Source organism: Panthera tigris, chromosome D4 (assembly GCF_018350195.1).
Source record: "Panthera tigris isolate Pti1 chromosome D4, P.tigris_Pti1_mat1.1, whole genome shotgun sequence".
NCBI classification, from domain to species: Eukaryota; Metazoa; Chordata; class Mammalia; order Carnivora; family Felidae; genus Panthera; species Panthera tigris.
The window spans coordinates 44,771,899-44,792,092 of record NC_056672.1 but is presented as its reverse complement, the minus strand read 5'-3'; the positions used below and the strand labels follow the sequence as shown (position 1 = coordinate 44,792,092).

Below are 20,194 nucleotides of genomic sequence, written 5' to 3'. Positions count from 1 at the left end.
ACCCACCAGGCTGTCCGGAGGGGAAACCTCCCGAAGAAAACAACTCCAAGCCTAGTTCCTAAGGGTCTGCAGCCGGTACTCCCAGGTGTTTTACCTTCACCTGGGCACCGCTGCGCGATGCCTCCCAGCCGGGGATTACCAAAGCGGGAGGAGTTCCCTTGGAAGGAAATAACATTTTTGTTCATTTCATTTTTGAATTTTCGGTGGCGGTGGCAGAAGGGCGGGGAGTGGGAGTGGTGGACGGGTGCCTGTGAGTGTGGATGGGGAAGGGGGCCAGGGGATTGTTGCCGGTTTTAACAGTCTCAGCGACTGCTTTTTGATGTTTGTTTGCAGAGTGGCACTTCTCTCGCTCTTTCCTTAAATAAATTTGTTTGGGCGTGAGTTCTTGACTTCCCAGCACAAAACCACAAAAAGACGGGGTGGAAAGTAAAAGAAAGCCCCCTCCCTCCCCCGAGCGTGCTAACGCCGAAGACTTGATTTAACACCCCTTCTCCGGCTGCTGGGGGCTCTAGGCAGTGGCTACATTCCAGCAGTTTTAATCCGTTTTTTATTGTAGGGAGGGAGGAGTTTACACAGGGCTGGGATGGCTCCCCAGCTGGCCGCTCTCCCCACTCTAGCGCCCCCTCCCCGTCCTTTGCTCCACCTCCCCCCCCCCGGTAGGAACCTGTTACTTTAAGCCTGGCGTTCCAGTGTGGCGGTGCGGGCCGCCGGGTTTCGGGAGGTGGCCGGTGATTGGCTCTTTCGAGCTCCCCCTGGTTTGCTCGCTCGGCCTCCCCGCGCGCTCCGCCCCGCCCTCGCGCCCTCCCTCCGCCCCGTAAGGCTCGGAGCCCCGGTGTAAGGCGCCACGGCGCATGCTCCGGAATCTCATCCTCTGGCCCTGGAGCTGCTGCTGCTGCTGCTGCTGCTTTTGCTTTTGGGGCTGAGTTTAATAAGCGAGCGAGCGAGCAAGCGAACGCGGGGGGAAAAAGGCAGAGAATGTCCGCCATCTACCCTCCGCTCCTGGGCGCGCTCTCATTCATAGCAGCCTCTTCATGAATTACAGCTGAGGGGGGCGGGGGAGGGGGGTACCACACAACACCCCAGCAAACCTCCGGGCCCCCAGGCATGGCTAGCTCGGTAAGTACATGCAAAAAAAAAATAATAAAAGACCCCCCCCCTTCCCCGCCTTTCCTCCCTCGCCCTGCGCCGCCGCCGCCGCCGCAGCCCAGACAGCGCCAGCGCTCCGCGGTTCCAATTAGAGAAAGGTTGGTACGGCTTGCAGGGAGCTGCCGCCTCTCCCTCAGCCTCCGCTCCCCTCCCTCCCTCCACCCCGCCCCCCCCCCCGGCGCGCGCACACACACACACACACACACACACACACACACTCACACACTAACACACTCGCCCCTCCACCCCCCCCCCCCGCGCCTCCCTCTCTCCTCGCCTCTCTTTGCAATCGCAAGAAGCGCACTCTCGCTCACACGCGCGCACTCACACACACACTCACACGGTGGAAGGAGGCGAATAATAACTCAGCCATATTTCAGCCGCCGCCGCCGCCGGGAGCCGCGGGCACAGTCCGGGGACGCGGCGAGCAGCCTCGGCGGCCGCTACGATGGTGCGTTCTCCGCGGCGCGCGTGTGTGAGCCGGAGTGTGCGGGCTGACAGCGGCGGGGCCGCACGCAACTTTGCCCCCACGCCGGGCTGTGCGCAGTCGAGCCTCGGCGGCTGTCCGCCCGCCTCCCTGCCTTTCCGAATTTTATTTTTTGGGGGAGGTGGGAGCTACTTTGGGGCCACTTTGGCTCTTGGAAGTGTGTTGCGGGGGCTCTGTTAGGCTGGCCTCGCCGATCGCGTGGGGCTTTTCGCTGGGGGGTGCGGGGTGCCTTAAGTTATGGATGCCTCGGCGTGTTTTCCTGCGGGAGTGTGTGTGTGACGACGTCTCATTTTTGTTGTGCACGAACCCAGTGCTAAGAGCACGGGAGTTTGTGCCCATCAGCAGAGGCTGCCTGTAGTTTCCATTCCGCCTGGCACAGCGCTCCACACGCACGCACACACACACGTACACAAAGACTTCCTCGGCGTGTGCCTGTCGCCGCGGCACTTTCAGGGAGGGGGCTCGCCAGAACCCCCCCTCGGGGTCCCGGCTACCTCCCTTCCCACGCCGGGAAACCGCCCCGGCATCGCCTCCTAATTGTCTTCTAATTTGTTTCCGATGCATTTGTTGTCGTGCTCGTAGTGGCTTGAGTGAGCTCTCCCTCTTCCCCCCGACCCCCGGACCCCCTTCCCGATTGGGGGTAACATTCCGTTACAATCCCTGTCGGCGTGGATGCTGGGCGCCGGGCGGGCCGGGTGGGGTGTATCTGGGGGTGTGGAGTGTGCGCGCCCACGCGCGTGAAACGTGGATGCAGAGGGCACCGCCGTTTCCTTTTATGTGCGTTTCAAGAAGGAGGAAAAAAAATGTCAGGCGCAATGTTCAGTGTCGAACGGTCGCCTTCCTGTTGTTCACGGCTGTCTCTCCTCCCCCTGCCCGCAGTGTGCCGTGCAGGTGAAGCTGGAGCTGGGGCACCGCGCCCAGGTGAGGAAAAAACCCACCGTGGAGGGCTTCACCCACGACTGGATGGTGTTCGTGCGCGGCCCGGAGCACAGTAACATACAGCACTTTGTGGAGAAAGTCGTCTTCCACTTGCACGAAAGCTTTCCTAGGCCAAAAAGAGGTAGGGCTCGAATACAAAAGGAGCTTGATCAAAAAATGTCTTTGCTCGCGGAGGAAACAATCGCTTGGCCCGGGCGGTCCCCTCTGCCCCTCTCCCCGCCCCCCGTTCCCCCCCCCCCCCCCCCCCCCAGCGTCGCGCTCGCCGGCGTCGCCTCGGGACCTGGGTGCGCGGCGCCGCGCTGGCCAGGTCCGGGCTCTCGCCCGCGCGCGCGCCACTTCGGCTTCGGGAAAGTCACCGCAGAGAAAGGACCGTCAGGTGTCGAGTGTTTATTCATCCCAAGCCAGCCCTCACCGGTCCTCTGGGGTTAGCCGCGGGTTCTGTGGGAAGGTGCAATTAGTTGTTGGGTTTGGAGGCGTCGCGGGGTGGGGCTGGAGGGAACAGACAGCTTGCGCCTTTTTTTTTTTCCTAGAGAAATTGAAATTTACCTGTGTTATTAGCAGGGAATGCGTGGGATGTAGTTATTGTTCCGTTTTGGGAAGTCGCCTCTCCTCGGGGTCTCCTCTGCCTTCCTCTCTGTGAATTAGGCGGGAGGTGCCCGTTGTCACTGATTTTTCCTTTCGTGGGTTAATCACCCCCCGCCTCGCACCGTCAGCATTTTAATGTTTAGTCGGCGGAGGGGCGGGGGGCTTACTCGTCCCTAGCCCCCAGTGGCACTTGACTGCTCATTGGATTTTTGAGCAGCGTGCCGAAGTCTCTGCCCGATGTGATCTGCGGGGAGGAGGGTCCCTGCAAAGGTCGAAGCTAAGTTTCAGAGGAACGATGTTTGTCCTGCCTTCTTCCTCACTTCTTCCCCACCTTGGATTTTAGCCTTGGTCTCTAGTTTGCATATCCTGCCCAGCCTCTCGGGCCCCAAGCACTTTCCATAAAGGGCAGGACAGTTTTGAAAAAAGAAAAAAGAAAAAACAAAACAAAACACCGGAGTGTTCTTTTGAAAGAAAATTTAAAGAGGGTTTGAGAAATCCTGATGTCTATTCCCTTCAGCCTCCGGAAAGCTACTGTCTGGTTGTTTTAGTTGGATTAGTGGAGGTAACAGTACAAATACAATAAGGTGCTTTGTTTGTGAGCAGGTTTATTTATCTAACTCGACACAATGGTTAGTAGTTATCTTCCATTTGATCCGTAATCTTTATTGGCATCTAGAACTCCTGCAGTTTCTTAGAGTAACATCATAATAAATCCATTCTGCTTAGAGCTCCTGGAAATTATTGAACATTGAGGAGCTGAATAAAGAAAGGAGCAATGCTGTGTGCCTCTGAGGTGGCAGAGGTTTGTGTTGATGCTTATTTTTTGTTTCCAGAGCTCATGCAATGGGTTGTAGGACCGTATGTTTTGCCTTCAGTGGTTTGTTTTATAGCTCCTCCTGAAAACTTGAGCAGTCGAATTTGTTGGGCTTTGCTGATGGTTAACAAATGAATCCAGCTTCTAATAGAAGGGTAAGACTATGCATGGCCTAGAGGAAATAACATTTAGATTTTGTTAGCATGATAGATCACAATACAGCCAGAGATCATTTTCCTTCATATTTCCTCAACACTGTAATTAGGATGAGCGTCGTCAAGTTTCTGTCACTGTTTGAGGTTGGGTGTGATGCTTCTTGGAATCTCCCTCTCCCTTTTCCATGTATGTATAGAGCCACTGCAGAGGAGTTGAAACAAAAGAAACCACCTTCTAAGATCCCTGGTAGCCACCATTAGGACTCCTTGGCTGCCACACACTTCGAGAGGGAATACATTTAACCAAAAAAGCAGTGTTTAGTATATTAGGGAAACTACGTCAGTTGGCAGAAGATGTAGCTCTTAAGATAACTTTGTTTAGGCTCCGTGGCAATCAACAAATTGGCATTATGAAATTAAAGATGACCAACCTCCCCGTATTTCACCACTGTTTCCCTGCTTCAGTGTGTGAGTGGGGATGCTCCCCTTTATTTCCCATCCTGAATGATTTTCGGTCCAGCCTGAGGGAGCATGAGGGTGCTGGCCCTGCACAGCCCACACCTGGGAGTTGTTGCTAGGCGTGGTAAGCCGCTTGCTAACACTGATGTCTCAGACGTCTCTAGCGAGAGATGCCTGCTTGCCCGTTGGGCTCTTCGGTTTTTATTTTCAACTGCGGAGTTTCTTTATGTAGTCTATAAGCCATTGTTTTAAAATGTTTATTTTTGGATTTTTATTTGTATGTGTGCTTCCCATGATGTGACAAGTCCTGGGAAAAATGCCAGCTTACATAGCCCAGGAGAGACCTTGTCATACTGTAATTACACATGATTCAGATTGCAAGAGAAGGTTTCTCTGTTCATTGGGAATACTTAGTTGTAAATTCAAGTAACACCAAACATACCACTTGATCCTGGGACTTATTTTTTTGGCTTATAACGCCTTTCAAAATGATAAGAATAAATAAATACAGAACAAGAATGCCAGACATGGCTAAGTCTACTCCTGTACCTTTTAAGGTGCTGTATTTGCTATCTTATAGATCTGTAAGTGAGAAATTGGAAATGGAAGACACTGCACAAATGGCTTTGTGAAAAATCTGAGTTGCAAGGTATTCAAAAGAAATGCACATACTCCAAACTGTAAATGGCTATTAATAATGGCAAGGTAAATCACTTTCAGTATATACATTAGTTGATAAACGGAAGTGGACCTTAGCACTGAGGATGAACTGCTCAGCCACGAAGATGGATGAGTCCTTAGTTTGGTAAATCTTTGCTTTGGAAAAGCAAATTGATTTTTCAGGTTGATTTCCTTTATTCCACAGTAATAGTATGAGAACTTGCAGAGGAAGAAATTAGAGTATTTCAACTTGTTGCCTGATGAGAATTACATGTACCGTTTCAGAATTGAGCTAATTGTACTTGAATTCATGTGGGTTTACTCTGTCCCAAAGATGGGTTGGAGACTTGCAATTTAAAATTACTAGCACTGAGTCCTAGAAGAGAGATTTGGATGAAATGGTGAAGCCTGGAATATCCATTAGCTGTTACAGAATAAGCAGGTCAGAGTCTAATGCATTTTAAAACTATCCACTTGTAAAAAAAAAAAAAAAAAGACCATATCTTATTTATTAGTACCAAAGATTTGTAATAGTCTGATATGACTGAAATGAATAGTTACATTCAAAACATTTAATTTAAAATATTAATGTTTTCATTTTCAATATGATGGGAATTTGAGTGAACTTTCTTTCCAATTACAGCCATCCTTACTATTGCAGTCTGTTCCATTGACATTTATGATATGAAATCTGTTGCTTATTATTTTATGTAAGCTAATTTGGCCACTGGTATGGTTTGATGGCTTTTTATTTGTAACCCTAGTCCTTTGAGTGGGCAGATAAAGCATAATAAATCCCCACTTACAACTTTGATTTAAATGTTTGAGCCCAGCGTTACTGTGTAGTTCTGATTTGTGTTAAACAGTCTTCTGAAATAATTTGGGTAACTTTTTATCAGGGTACCTAAAATTTGAGGCCAGACTAGCTGAAGATATTGCGTGCACCTGGTGTGTTTCCTCTTCTTAGGTATTTCAAAGGTTTCAGAAAAAAAAAAAAAAAAACAACAACAAAAAAAACCAAAACAGATGGATGACTATACTGATATATTCAGTGAGTGTTAGAAGATTTGGGTAGAGTTCTGTATGGAATTAAGATGACTGGTGAGAGCAGTTCTACTACTTGGCATTTTGAAGCAACATACAGCATAATTTTCCAAGGCACTTAAAAGCTGAATTATTGGAGGCAATCTCCTATGCTGTTAGTGGGAATATAAATTGGGCACGGACATTTTGGAGGGCATTTGGCAACATCTATTAAGGTTTTAGATGTTTATACCCTTTGACCCAGCAAGTTTACTTCCAGGGATTTTCCAACAGATACAGCTTTGCAACTGCACAAAGATACAGTGTATTTCTTGTGACTTTTTAAAACAGAAATTGGGAAGCAAGCCAATTAGGGGACCCCAGCTGGGTTCACTTAAATGATGGGGATTATAAAAAGGGGTAAATATGTTTGTAGATGCAGGAAGATCTTCAAGAGATATTAAGTGAAATAAGTCAAGTTGCTAGATCAGTGTGATCCCATTTAAAAAATATGCTTATAGAACTAAAAAGGGTATGTGTGTATGTGTATAAATAAATTTTGGATGAGTGGGAACCCAGCTCTTACGGTGTTGGCAGGGATGGGAGGTTGTTTTTGTAGCATTTGATTTTTTTTTTTTTGAAAAGTTAATTCCATATATTTAAAACATTCCAGTGAGCACTCATTACTTTTTAAGACTAAAAGACAAAGAGTAAAGACCCAGTGTAGAACTATCTTGGGTAGATATTGCTGCTCCGTGGTGAGGAGTTTGGGTTAGGAATTACAGCCTTGTATTCGAACGCTGGCTTTAGAGACCTCTTGTGTGCTCTTGAGCAAGTCATTTCTGTGTGTGTCTTCTCACTTGTGTTCTCATTTGTGTTCCTGGAACGATGGAAGAAGAGGACCATTACCTCCTAAATTGAGGAGTAAATATGAATCAGCTGTTTTCCAGTTTATTGGTCTTCGGACCTCTTCAGACTCTTCAAAATTGATTCCAGAGAGCTTTTTCCATGGACTTGTATCCATTAATATTTACTCCATTAGAAATCAAACCTGAGACATTTAAAAAGTTATTTATTAATTTGTTGAAAGATAACAGTAATCAACCCATTATACGTCAGCATATAAATAGCATTTTAAAGAAAAATGAGTATTTTCCAAAAATGGGAGTGAGAAGTGTGGCATTCTTCTACTTTCTGTGTGTACACATCTTTTCACTGTTGTGAAATAACTGGCTCAGCTTGTGTGTCTCTGCATTCAGTCTGTTGTGTTCTCACACTTTATGGAGCCCCTCGAAGACTGAAGCACACTCGTGAGAGCATGGGGGAAAGAGGCAAAAATGTCTTAGAGTTGTGGTGAGAATAGCCAATCCCTGGAAGAGGTTTTGGGGATCCTGGGGTCTCCAGAATACACTCAGAGAACCAGATATTCAACGTAGAACCTGGCACAGACGAGCTGCCCCATTAATATGTGGAAGGTGATGTTTTAAAGCCACAGTTGATGTTGCTAATAAAAACATTTAATGGAAGGAGGAAAGATCAGTCTTCCAAAGTACTGGCATGGTTAAGTTCCATTGTAGCAATTATCCAGCGATTTTTTTCAGAAAAGGAGAATCCAAACTTGGCTTTCAGGGGATGCATTTTATAGTTAATATCACTGTCCAGTTAATGGCATATTATTTGTATAACGCAGAAGCTTTTGTATCTCTTATTTTAGGTGACCTCCTGTAGGACTGTCTCTGTGAGGTAGGACAGGGCAGGGGTAACAGTCAGTCTCATAATTTTACTTTAAAGATTACCTTGTTCTTTGCTCTTGGTTCTTTGAAGTTTCCTTCCAGTGGTCTTCCCTGGGCCAACCTTAGCCCTTTCGTTCTTTTTCTGGTCATCTATTACAGATGATTCCTACTACTTAACACATCTTTTACAGTTCTAAGATGTGGAACTTCTTCTTTTTTTTTTTTTTTTTAAATCTCTTGGTGACTTAAGTCCTCAAAAGAGAACTTGGAAAGCTTAGATACTTGGGAGGGGAGGAGCTATACACAGTTGCACCAATGACTTAGTTAAGGATTCTATGTATTACTGAACTTCAGACTTTAATCTTTATTAAATTTTGATCTCTGAAACATAATGTTTCACACTGTCCTGATGGAGATAATAGAAAATTCTATAATTGTTTTCCCTTGGCTTTTATACTTTCCTTGATTTTAGGTTTTACTCAAACAAGAAGCTACCACGTAGAAAGAGAAATTCTCTTGTCTCAGTAATACAAGTTAATATTCTTTCAAAACATTTTGTTTTGTGTGTGTGGCCAGAGTGTCTTTAGTTCATCCTCTTCCTCATAACATAGATTTTAACGCTTTAATCTTTTATTCTCTTATATTTTGTGGTTCTCTTTATTCTTGTTTATAGGGCTGTATTCATATTTGAGAATATAATTTGTCTGAAAAGAGTCCATTGATACTACAGATAATTCATACGTTTTTTTTTAAACTTACAGATAATGTAGAAGATGAGAAATTACATTGCACAATCGTACTGTACAGCTTTTATGAAGAACCCATGTATTTTTTTACATGCAGTTGAAAATGCTGTTATTTTTAAAATTTATAGATATGTGTTCATTATAGAAAAATCAAACCATAGATACGTAAAAAAGTCACTGAGAATTCTTTACAGCCATAATTAATATTTTAGTAAATATCTTCATATATATACATACACACATATAAATATTAACGTAAATTAACATTAATTCACTCAACAGGTGTTTTTTTGGAGCTCCTATATGGCTAGATCACTTCTAGGAGCTGGGGATACAGCACAAATGAACATTCCTACCCTCATGGTATATGGTGAAATACCATCTTTTTAAAGCTGAATTTTATGGTATTACATTGAATACACATTTGTCATAACTTTATGTGGACATTGTTCTTAGTGTTAATTTGTTATGAATAATGCTATGCTGAACACCTTTGACATATTCATTTTTATAGTTTCGCCTATAATTTCTTGGTGTTAGATTTCCAGAAGGGAGGTAGTTGAGACAAGGTACACAGGATTGATTGATTGATTGATTGATTGATTGATTTAAAGGTACATAGATTTTAAATTTTGTTGTGCATTACCAAACTTCCTTCCAAAATGATTGTACCAATTTATCCTTCCCCAGGGGTTGGGAGACTTCTCCTTTCCCCACATGGTTACCAGTACTGGGAATTAAGTTTTGTTTTTTAATCTTTGCCAGTTTGTGGATGAAGCAATACTTTACTTTTATTTGCATTTATTTGGTTAGCAATGCTACATAGCTCTCTGTGTGTATATATTTACTATTTGTCACTTATGGTATGCCTCTTTTGTGCCCTTTTTGTATTTCTCAAAAAAAAAGAAAAAGTACAAGAAAATACAAAGGAAAGAATGATATAACAAACATTCAAATCCCCACTACCAAGAATGAATAAATGTTTACATTTTATCCTATTTGATTCTTTGTTTTGATTTTAGAGAATTAGGTATTATAGATGCAGCTAAAGTTTTTAAGTGCTTCTGAATCCTTTTTTTCTAACTTTTTAGCCTTTCTTCCATTCTATTGATGCACATTTGCACATTTATATTGGTGCAGGTAATAGTACATTGTGTTTTAAAAATCTCCACCAAAAGTATCATAGCGAGTGAATCATTTTTTTTAATTGCCATATAATTTGTATACCATAAAATTTACCCTTTGAAAGTATAAAATCCAGTGGCTTTTAGTATATTCACAAGGTTGTGCAACAGTGGCCACTATTAAATTCCAGAACATTTTCATGAGTGAATAATTTTGTGTCTTGCCATTTTCCCCTCTCGACATTTTTGAACCTTACTACATTTCATGTGTAGAGAGCAAATTCATTACCTTTAGGTCCTTCTGTTTAGTATTTTATGGCAGGAATAGGTTGTATGCTTACTTTTCTGGTCCCCTGTTAAGGAATATATAGGTCGCTTTCTGTTCTGTGCAGTGAACATCTTTGAATGTGTTACCTTTTACAAATGAACAAGGTTTTGAATATAGGCCTAGAATTTGAGGTGTGCGTGTGTTTTCATTTGTATTAGATGTCAGATTGCTCTACAAAGTAGTCGTGACAGTTTATACTGTCAGGGACGGAGTACTGTTTTCTCTACAGCTTTGCCAACATTGATTATTTTCAGATCTCTTAGTTTTATATTTAGTTGAAATATGGTATCTTTTGTTTTCATTTGCATCTCTCTGATTTCTAATGGAGTTGAACATTTTCTATATGTTTATTGACCATTTGGATTTCCTCTTTATTGACTTTTAAAAACATCCTTTGTCTTTTTAAAAAAAGAAACTATTGGGATCTTTTGTCTTTTTCTTATCTGTAGGATGTTAGTCCTTTTTTGTTTGTGTTGAAAATATCTTGTCCCATTTTCGTTTCTTTTTCTTGTAGTCTGATGTGTGGTATCTCTTTGTCATACACAAGTTTTTAATTTTGTCAAATTGATCTATTTTGTTTTGTTTTCCTGTGTGGCTTTGGGGTTTTGTTTAAGAATATAATTTGTGGGCATGGTAATGTGCTTAACCGGCAGACTTCATACGTGCAGGACACAGGGAAAGGATTGGGGGAGACGTAAGAGAAAAAGGGGGTCCCTGCCTTCGATGTGCTTTTGTCTTCTGGAGCTGGAAAGGACCCTTGAGATTCTTCATCTTTGTTTATCTTCTTGTTTTACTTTTAACCAGAAGCCTAGAAACGTGAAGTGATCTTGCATGTAGATACAATGAGTCACAAATGTGCTGGTGTAAAGATAGCTAGTAATAAATGTGGTAAACGTTTACTTTTAAAATGGTGAATAATTATTCACTTATATTCGCAGACAAATGTTCAGCAATAATTACTTTTGTAGACATGACCTAGGATTTAATTAAGCGGTGGTAACCATGGTAGATGCTGTCTAAAAGGGAAAAGTTCTATAGCTTCTTTAAGGTAAAATCACATTTATTTTGTGGATTAATTTAAGATTTTCCTTTGAGATTAAATCATTAGGAAAAATTGTTACTGAATGGTAGGGATCTCCTGATAATCTGCCGCCTCCCCAGCCCCCCACCTCCCTCCCATGGTAGGATTGCAATGCCATGAATGATCCAGAACATTGTTTTAAGAAATACTGTTGTATGACGTAATCCTTTTAACTTAAGTGTGATAAGTTTGCAGTGATTAAGGCTTGAAGAAGGCTATTATCATTGAATTTCTAAAAAGATAAGGCTAGTATTTGGGTGTGATTTAGTTGGTATGTAGTAGTTAACAGTTAACTTTTTGGATAAAATCAGTGCATCATCATTTTTTTTTAAAGAAAATGATGGCTTATCTTGAACTCATTCTGAGGCCTGTTTATTTAAAATCATGTTCCTAAGTGATTATAAAGATGATCAGTTGAATTTAATTAGAGTTATTACCCATGTTAGAAGATTGATATTTTCTGAGCCAAATAAATTTTAAAATATTTAATTTTGCCAAAAGCAGATTTTTTTTCTTTGTTTCTTTCCAGCAGAAATCATTAGTTAGTTATTTTCCCATCAATACCAGGCCAAATGCTGTGTGTATGTATTGATTTTAAAAAGCAAAATACACATTAACAATTTCCTAAAATATTAGTAAGAGCAGTAACCTACAGAGTAGGGAGAGTTACTTGCCTCTTAATGTATCTAGATATAAATTCAGTCTGCATAATGCCTGTAATCTTTGCAGATAGGTTTTATGCCCTACTTCTTCCCTCTCCCTCTGAGGGTAGTATTGGGGGAGATTAGTATCAGATTATTCTAGGTATCTATTTATTTTGATAAACACTTATAATATTTTGGATGTTTAAAAACAAGGTTCATTTGGACTCCTATTATCCATACCTTTTACCCCAAATACTTCATTATTATGAGTTGCTGAGAACTGAAAGGTTTCTTTGCATTGAAGAAATACTCTTCTATTTGACAAAAATTTTTCCTTTGTTTGATTTCTTTCCCTGTTCCTGTATTATAAGCAACTGTTGTGTGGTGACTCAGTGAAAAATAGTTTAGGCTGTTGGGATTTGGTTGCTCTTGGTGGGATGGATTATTCAAAATGTTGACATAGCTCCAGATTTTCTTATCAGAGATGCTTGTTGTATGACTTTGTACCTATGCCCAGAAATAGTAACCAGCAGTAGGAAGTTACTTTCTCATCATATGAACACTGAGCAGAAGCATGTGTTAGGTCCTCAGTCAGTCCCCACTGGCCTCTCCTTGGATATGTATCTATTGTTCCTCCTATGTTGCATTAGTTACACATCAGATGAGATGAGACCTATATTCTCTCTGTGGGTAGTATTCATAGCTTTGATCAATGCAGTCTAGACATTGGAAGTTTTTGACAACAATGTAGATTTGCAAGTCGGAGTTTTAGAATCCTGACTTTAACTTCCACTCCCCTAAGTGGTAAATTATTACTCAGTGTTCTGAAACTCGTTTCTTCTGTACCTCTAATAATTGACTTTGTGTAAACAGAGCCACCACTTGAATTTAGCAGGAAACATTGTGTTAGCTTAGAATCACATTTTCTAGAATGAGCTTTAGCCTATGTTCTAGGCAAAAATGAATTTTTCTCCTTTCCTGTCTTTTCTCCCTTATTCTTTTTTTTTTTTTTTTTTTTTTTCCCCACCGACTTTGGATGCTTTTTAAAAAGCTAGACACAAATTTGAGAGACTTGGCCAGGTCTATCACTGTTTTTACTACTTAATCCATGAAATACAACTAGCCTTTTAGCTTTAAAAATAGGAGTCAAATGTATTCCAGTAACTTGTAGAGCGGTATTTAGCAATGCAGCAGGGAAGGCTCTGGCCTGGACCCTAGAAGGGATGTGTTTGGATTGAATAAGCTCTGTGGGCTCTTCTAGCTCTGAAATATTATTTTTCCTTAGTTTTTTGTCTTGTTTTGTTTTGTTTTAAAGGATAAGCTAGGAGCATATCATGGATCTAGTGTTTTCTTAACAAGATAAGTGCCATTTATGAGATATCACCAGTGTATTGGCTATCATGCTAGACAATAGGTATGTTCTGATGTGTTAAATTTCTTACTTTTCATAAATGTGGTAGTTTGGAGAATGATTTTTTTTTTTTTTTTTGAAAAAAGAAAATGTTGACATGAACTTGACTATATTGGAATTTTACCTTTTTTAATGGTGAGTGAGCAGTGCAGTGGGTATAAGACTTACCTGCAATAACAGGGAAGTAGGCTAATTGGATAATTCGCCAAATAGGTGATTACGTTTTCATTATGAAAAGTTACGTGCTGGTAGTATTGGTGCCATTTATACCAGCCATCGACACTACTTGTAGGTTGGAACATTCAAGAACTCAAGACACCCTATGTTTATTGGAAACTTCTTCCGCAAATCATGGCTCTTGATCAGGTAGGAAGGCCATTGGGTTTTCCATGAAAGTTGGCCGATTATTTTTTTTCTTCCCTATAATGTAGGCCAGACCTTGAAATTTTGTCAATTTGTTTTCCTGAAGCATTATGTTTCAGATAAGTGCCTGTGTTTCTGTTGTCAACAGAATTATTGGGGACTTGGACTTATGTTATCATGTAAACAGGTTAAAAGAGAAAGTACGGTATATCAAATATTTGATCACTCACCATACCTTCAGGGTTTTGTGTTTAATAATTCAGATGCTTAATTGAAGTTGTCTTGAAAAGCAATTACCCTTCCACTCTTTCCTTGTAACTTGCTGCTTAACTTTTAAGGAAAAAAAAAAAAAAAAGGAAAGAAATTTCTATTTATTCCAGCTTGTTAAAAGGAATTGTTGAATGATGCTAGAGCCAAGGATTTAATTATACGAATATAAAAAAATACACAAATGCAGACGGTTTAAAGAGAGCAGCAAATAAATGAGAATTATGTTGTAAAGTCTATTCAGCTGGGAGTTAGTGCTACTTGACATAGTGTCTTTCTGTAGAGACTCTTTTTGGGGGTGGGGTGGGGTATTTTCATCATTGATTTTAGAATTTGATTCAGTCCATTTTCTTTATATCAGAATGGCCAGAATTATTCATTACTCACATTTTGAGAATTGTGTGAGAGATAAAAGTACGTGAATGAAATGAAGGGGAGAAAATGCTATAGCAAAATGTTCATAGACGTTATCTCTGGGAGATGGGGTATCGGGAAATTAAAAAAAAAAAGTCAAATTGGCTTTATTCAAAGACTCAGCACCCCATCTAGCAAATAGAAAGGAGCTCTCAGGAAATTCTTGTGAAATTTGTTGGATTTTTCAAGCTTTCTTGAATGATACATATTATGTGAATATAAAACTAGATATTTAAGTGTACTTATGGACATGTTTACAATAAGCTTTTTAGTTTAGTTTTTTTTTTTTTAAAGTAATCTCATTGAGAACATAAAAATGTCTTTCCCAAGGGACATTTCATGTTTTGTTATTTGAAATTTTAGTCACCTTGTCATTTTGAGTGTTTTCCTTTAATAGCTCTATAATATATGCACAAATGTTTCATAAGTTGATTGTAAGCTTTAAAGAGAAACGTGTAAATACTCGTACCTTTCTTAACAGTGTTGCTGTGTTGAAGTTTGTAAAATTAATCAGATTAACCTCATTTATAAGTACATGATTCATGTAAGATATTCTTTGTAACAGAAAGGCAACCATGCTTAATATTTCAGTAGAGTATACATTTTTGGAGTACTAAGGAATGTTTTGAAAAGTTTTGATTTTTTTTTTCCCTGTGAAATTTTGATAAGTATAACTTTGTTAACTAATACATTTATCTTGATGTGTAGTATTAGGACATTTTCCAGGGCCTCAATCTGACTTTAATAACGGACAGCAAACAAAAGGACTCTCATCATGTTTAGATGTATGGTAATAGTGTTAGAGATAAATAGGACCTATAATTGGAAATACAGACCCATTTCCAGTTTGTGTCTTTGTATATAGTTTGGAAGTTAAACTTACGTTGAATTGGGAGAAATAAAAAGTACCCAAACGACTACCAAAACAAAGGCAAAACAAATGTTTGGGGCAGGGAAATTGATGCATTTTTGAATTGATGCATAAGCGCATAAACACAAACAATATTTCAGTATGAAGACCGTTTTAATCGTGTTTCATGCATAAACTACAAAAATAACCAGAAGTTTTACAAAATGAAAATTAAAATGTAATTTCCTGTTTTGAATACACGACAGATAGATTAATATGAACATTCCTTGAACACAACTAAAAGAAATGATTTCTGCCAAATGACAAGAGTTAATTCTAGTAGTCTTAAAGGTCTCTTTACAATCCAAAATTTTATCTGATTCAGTCCATGATATTATGGTCTGTGGGAAACATGTTTACATTTTTAACATTAAAAAAAAGAGCGATTGAAAGTGCTATGCTCAAATGCATAGCAAGACTACATGTCAAATAAAAATAAGTCTGTTTTCCCTTTGGTATTAGATGCTTTTATAAAATTCATAAATGACAGATTAACTCCACCTTCGATGTAAAACACAAGACTTGACATTTGTGATCAGAGCATTTCTTTACTAGCTGCTGGAATAAAATTGCCACGTTAAGTTCCATTTGCTAGCATTTGGAGTAACATTTTTCATGGGCTTAATTCAGTTCTGCTGATAAATTTTTATTTAACTATTTCTGTTCCTTTGGAGAGAGCTCTAAATGGGATTCCTAATAGTCTGGATTCTTTTCTTCAGGATTAAGATATGTATGAAGATGAGGAAAATCTACTCTTTGGCACCATGATTACAACTCACAGTATTTGTTTCTATTTTTATTATTAAGTTAATTTGCAAGTATAGAAAATCACGTATTTGTTTTAAAATCTAGTCTCGCTAAATACTCAAGGGACCATGCTAAAGACTGGCGCATTTGAGCAGTATGAAGCCTTGGTTTTGAATATTGCAACTTGTTAGAAATTCCAAATTTGGTACCAAATTAAATATACTCCTAGAATTTTATTATAGTACAGACAAAGCTATGGTAGACCAAGATAATGTATAAATGGCCCTTATTTGGAGCATATTTTGCAGTGAAAGGGGAACTGAAGGACAAGGTGTTCTCTACTTGTAGACTTGTAAAGGCCTCAGAGTTTTCTTTATGTTATTGTAGAAAGACATTATTTTTGCTTTGGCGTGCTTAAAACTAAAGGGCAAATGATCCAAAAGAATAATCTTGAAATTCAATAGCAAGAAAACTACTTGACATTGTGGGCTAGAGGCCAGCAAACGTGTTGCTTTCATTGAATGCGTGGGAAATGGGGCAGGCCTGGAATTTAAAGAGACAGGGTGCAGTACGCTAGAAAAGAAAAGCCGTCCTGTATGATTTGCTTAGTGGGAGAAAAAAAAATAGACTTACAGTTTTCTCTAAAGGATCTTTATTGGATCAACTATTTAAGACACTGAGTGAATTTTTTCCTAACTCTGCCTCCCATCTCCCTTAGCCCTCTTCTCTTGTCTGAAATTGGTGCCGGGTAAATTTGTTTATAACAGAGGAGAAGCAGCTTTTCAAATAAAAGTACTTTGTAGCCTGTTCAAATGGAGTATAATGTAATTCTCCCTGAAATTGAGCACTTATTACTTTGTTTATGTAGCTGTTAAAAAGCGAGGGAGGGTATGATGGTGTGTGTGTGTGTGGGGGGGGCACCTACAGGAACCTCTGCTTTAGAAAAAAATTTTTTTTCTGAGTTTTACTCCCCCATCCACTCATGAATCCCCCTTAACCCCTCCCCCACCTCCCACAATCCCTCAATAAAATAGTATTTAAAAGACTTGAATAACCAGTCCTATGTACCAGCTTCTTGCTTGAGGCAATAATGTTGTACTATTTTCAATGGGTGGTCCTGAATCTCCATGGGAGATTTTACAGGCACTGGGCTCCAAGACCCACTAAGTGTATTATTTTGAACATAACCAGTTACATTCCCGAGCCATAGAGAATATACAGAGATAATTTTACATTATTGAAGTCCCATAGTTAATTACTTACAACTCAATTTGTTTAATTTTATTTGAGGAATTTATGGTTTAAATCTCTAGAAGTGACACATAATATTAACCCAGGATTTGAGGTTTCCTTTTTAAAACAAGTAAGCCATTCATACATCTGTCAATTCAGGAATACCCATTGGCATGTATATTTTAATTCATAGGTGCTTTTTGTTGCTTTCAATTTTTCTCCTTTAGGAAACAAACACCTAGCAGTCACTTCCAAATGTTACAGTGTCGAAGTCCTGTTTCTCTTACCTGAGATACTATAAAATGATGGGATCTGTTGTAATAAAAAAAATATATCGGTAAATTTATGGTTAGTATCTTTTGCTTGTGGCATGTAGCCTAAGTATATACCACCCTGAAATTTAACTAAAATTGCATTGGGCCAAACCTTTGTGGAAACAGGACTGGAATTACAAATTAAATACTGGATTGAGATTGCCCTTTAGGGGAAAAAAATTGTTCTTTAGGAAAACTTACTTAAATAAAATTTAAGTAAATAAATATTTACTTATACATTGTAAATATTGAAATGGGGAATGTTGCAGTCATGTGCATTCCTACATAACTTAGTAAGTTTATGTAATAAAGTTTAAAGTGATTTTGGAGTTTCTTCCCAGTGTGAACCTACAGTTATTCACCAGAGTGATAACATAACTTTGTTGGGTCATTGATTTGATTTACTTTCTTGCCCTTATTTATGTTCTTGAGAAAATTAATTTCTGAAGAATGTTGGCTTTCTGTTTAGAATACGTGTATATAACTCCTGCGGTAGCTCTTTTCCATAGGCTAAGTAGAGAAGAGTTTAAGAGCAGGTACCTCAGATGTATTGGTAAAAGCCAGATGATGATATTTATGACGGGCCACTGGTTTTGTTTGTTTTAAATAACGTTAAGTAGTTTTAGGTGGAAGATTCTCATCTTTGAAGAACTGAATTTGTTCCTTGTACAAAAATTACTATATGCTTGTTTGAGTTCATGTGTAAAATGGTGTGAATTCCGTAGTTTTCTTCACTGATAGAATCAAAGATCTGGCTCACCAGTTTATGGCAGTGACGAAAATGTTTACCTTTTCTTTTTTTGTCTTTCTTTTCTCTTTCTTTCTTTCTTTCTTTCTTTCTTTCTTTCTTTCTTTCTTTCTTTCTTTCTTTCTTTCTTTCTTTCTTTCACCTTGGGACTAGTCCTTGAATTGCTAAAAAGTTTTCCAGTAGTTTTTATAAGTGAGTTTAAAGAAGTGATAGCCATCTGAAGTTTGTCTTGTGTAGCCAGTGTTTAAGAGTTATTAAGATTGTCTCCACATGAAAAAGAAACCGCTCTCACGGTTATACATGTGAATAAAAGTTAAAGGTTGGTAAAAATTAGCTTGTCAAGTAAACTTTCTGACTGAGGAATAATTTTGTTTTCATTATCCGTTCCCTTGGCTGAAAATGAAATAGAAACGATCTGGTTACTAAAGACCAGTGCTGTATTGGATCACTTCCTTGAGCTTTTGCTATGATCGTTCAAGGCAAAGTTAGACAGCTGCTGTAGATTTGGCCAGTGGCCTCACAAAAGACGTTGTTTAACCCTGTTAGTTTCAGACACTATCATTGCTACTTTGCAGATGTACTTGCTGTGTTAGATGGGAGCCTCTGTGATTGTGGTTTGAACTGCTGATTTAGAAGAAGGTGGTATGGCAGAAAATGAGTGATTTTAGCACTCCATTAACGGTACAGTTTCATGTCTTGGGATATGACCCATCTCAGCGGTTTTGCTTCTGAGACAGATTTAAAAACTTCAGCTTAGACTTCTCAGTTAGACTTTGCATCTTTGTACCCCCAGATGGTTAGGGAGTTGTGAAGCCTGTGAAAAGTTGTGAAAACTGAGTTTGAATTAGAATCTATGACAATTGGATCTTTAAATGTCCTTTTGGGGACTTGAGGTCCAGAGGAAAGACTAAGTCATTGACTTTAAACTCTCATTTTGGGTGTCAAAGTACCACAGTGCCACCCACTCCTGAAATTGATGTCATAATGTTAAAAATCCTAACGATATTGGGTTCTTTTTGTATAACGTGTTTGCGTTGTTGCCATAGGTTTAAAGGGCAGGGAGATCCTTTATTGTTAAGGCTGAAGAAGGCAAGATTTTGAAACCTACTGCTACGTGATTAAACCAGTGTGTTTGCCCCGAGGCTGCAGTCATTCACTCTGAATTCATAGTCTCAAATTTGGGATTCTTTCTCTGTTTGAAAATAATACTTCTTAAAATTTTTAAGACTCCCTTTGCCGCCTCACGTGAAAGCTACTGAGGCAAATTATCAGGGTTAAGATTGTCGTGCAATCAAGACTGAAGATACATTTCAGTATTTTAAAGAGAAAGTTCACAGCCATTTGACATAAAATTTTACTGGGCTTTTCGTTAATCTGAAATAACTGGTCTATAAGTACTTTATCAGTGAAAACTGCTCAGCATGTAAAATGAGGAGAAGAGCACAAAGGCTTCCTGCAAATTAAGGGCACAATGAACACTAACGGACTTTCCAGCCATCTCCAGCTGTGAGATTATTATAGTTTTTGCAAACCCTTTTCTCTCAAAACTAAATCAAGAATGGTAGAGTCCTGATAAAAAGAAGTGTAGAAAAGCCTAACTAATCCTTAGATGAGTTACTTCAAACGTGCCAAAATAGAATAAAATCAGTTAATAGCGTAGATTAAAGGTTACTTTTAATGCATTTTTATCACTCATGTCGAGAATTTTGTTGTATGTTGATGCATTTGTCCTTGTTTAAAAAAAAAAAAAAAACAACCCAGAGGAAAAAATCTAGTTAAATTGGAGAGATTACATAATCACGTTGTTATGAGGAAATTTAGTACTAATGTTAGGTGCCAGATTTGACCCAAGAGATAAAAAGC

At 39.5% G+C, this 20,194-nt stretch overlaps 1 protein-coding gene across 2 annotated transcripts in view; it reads left to right on the top strand.

Annotated features, from left to right (window-relative positions):
* Positions 1 to 925: 925 nt before the first annotated feature.
* MLLT3 (MLLT3 super elongation complex subunit) overlaps positions 926 to 20,194 on the top strand; it is a 285,903-nt gene continuing 266,634 nt past the window's right edge. The window contains exons 1-2 of one of the 2 annotated variants that reach the window (XM_042965146.1): positions 926 to 1,116; positions 2,513 to 2,693. In XM_042965146.1, coding sequence (XP_042821080.1) covers positions 1,105 to 1,116; positions 2,513 to 2,693 — 193 coding nt within the window. In that variant the 5' untranslated portion in view covers positions 926 to 1,104. Of the gene's footprint in view, positions 1,117 to 1,530; positions 1,598 to 2,512; positions 2,694 to 20,194 lie in introns of those variants that run through there. The other variant, XM_042965147.1, reaches the window with a different exon arrangement.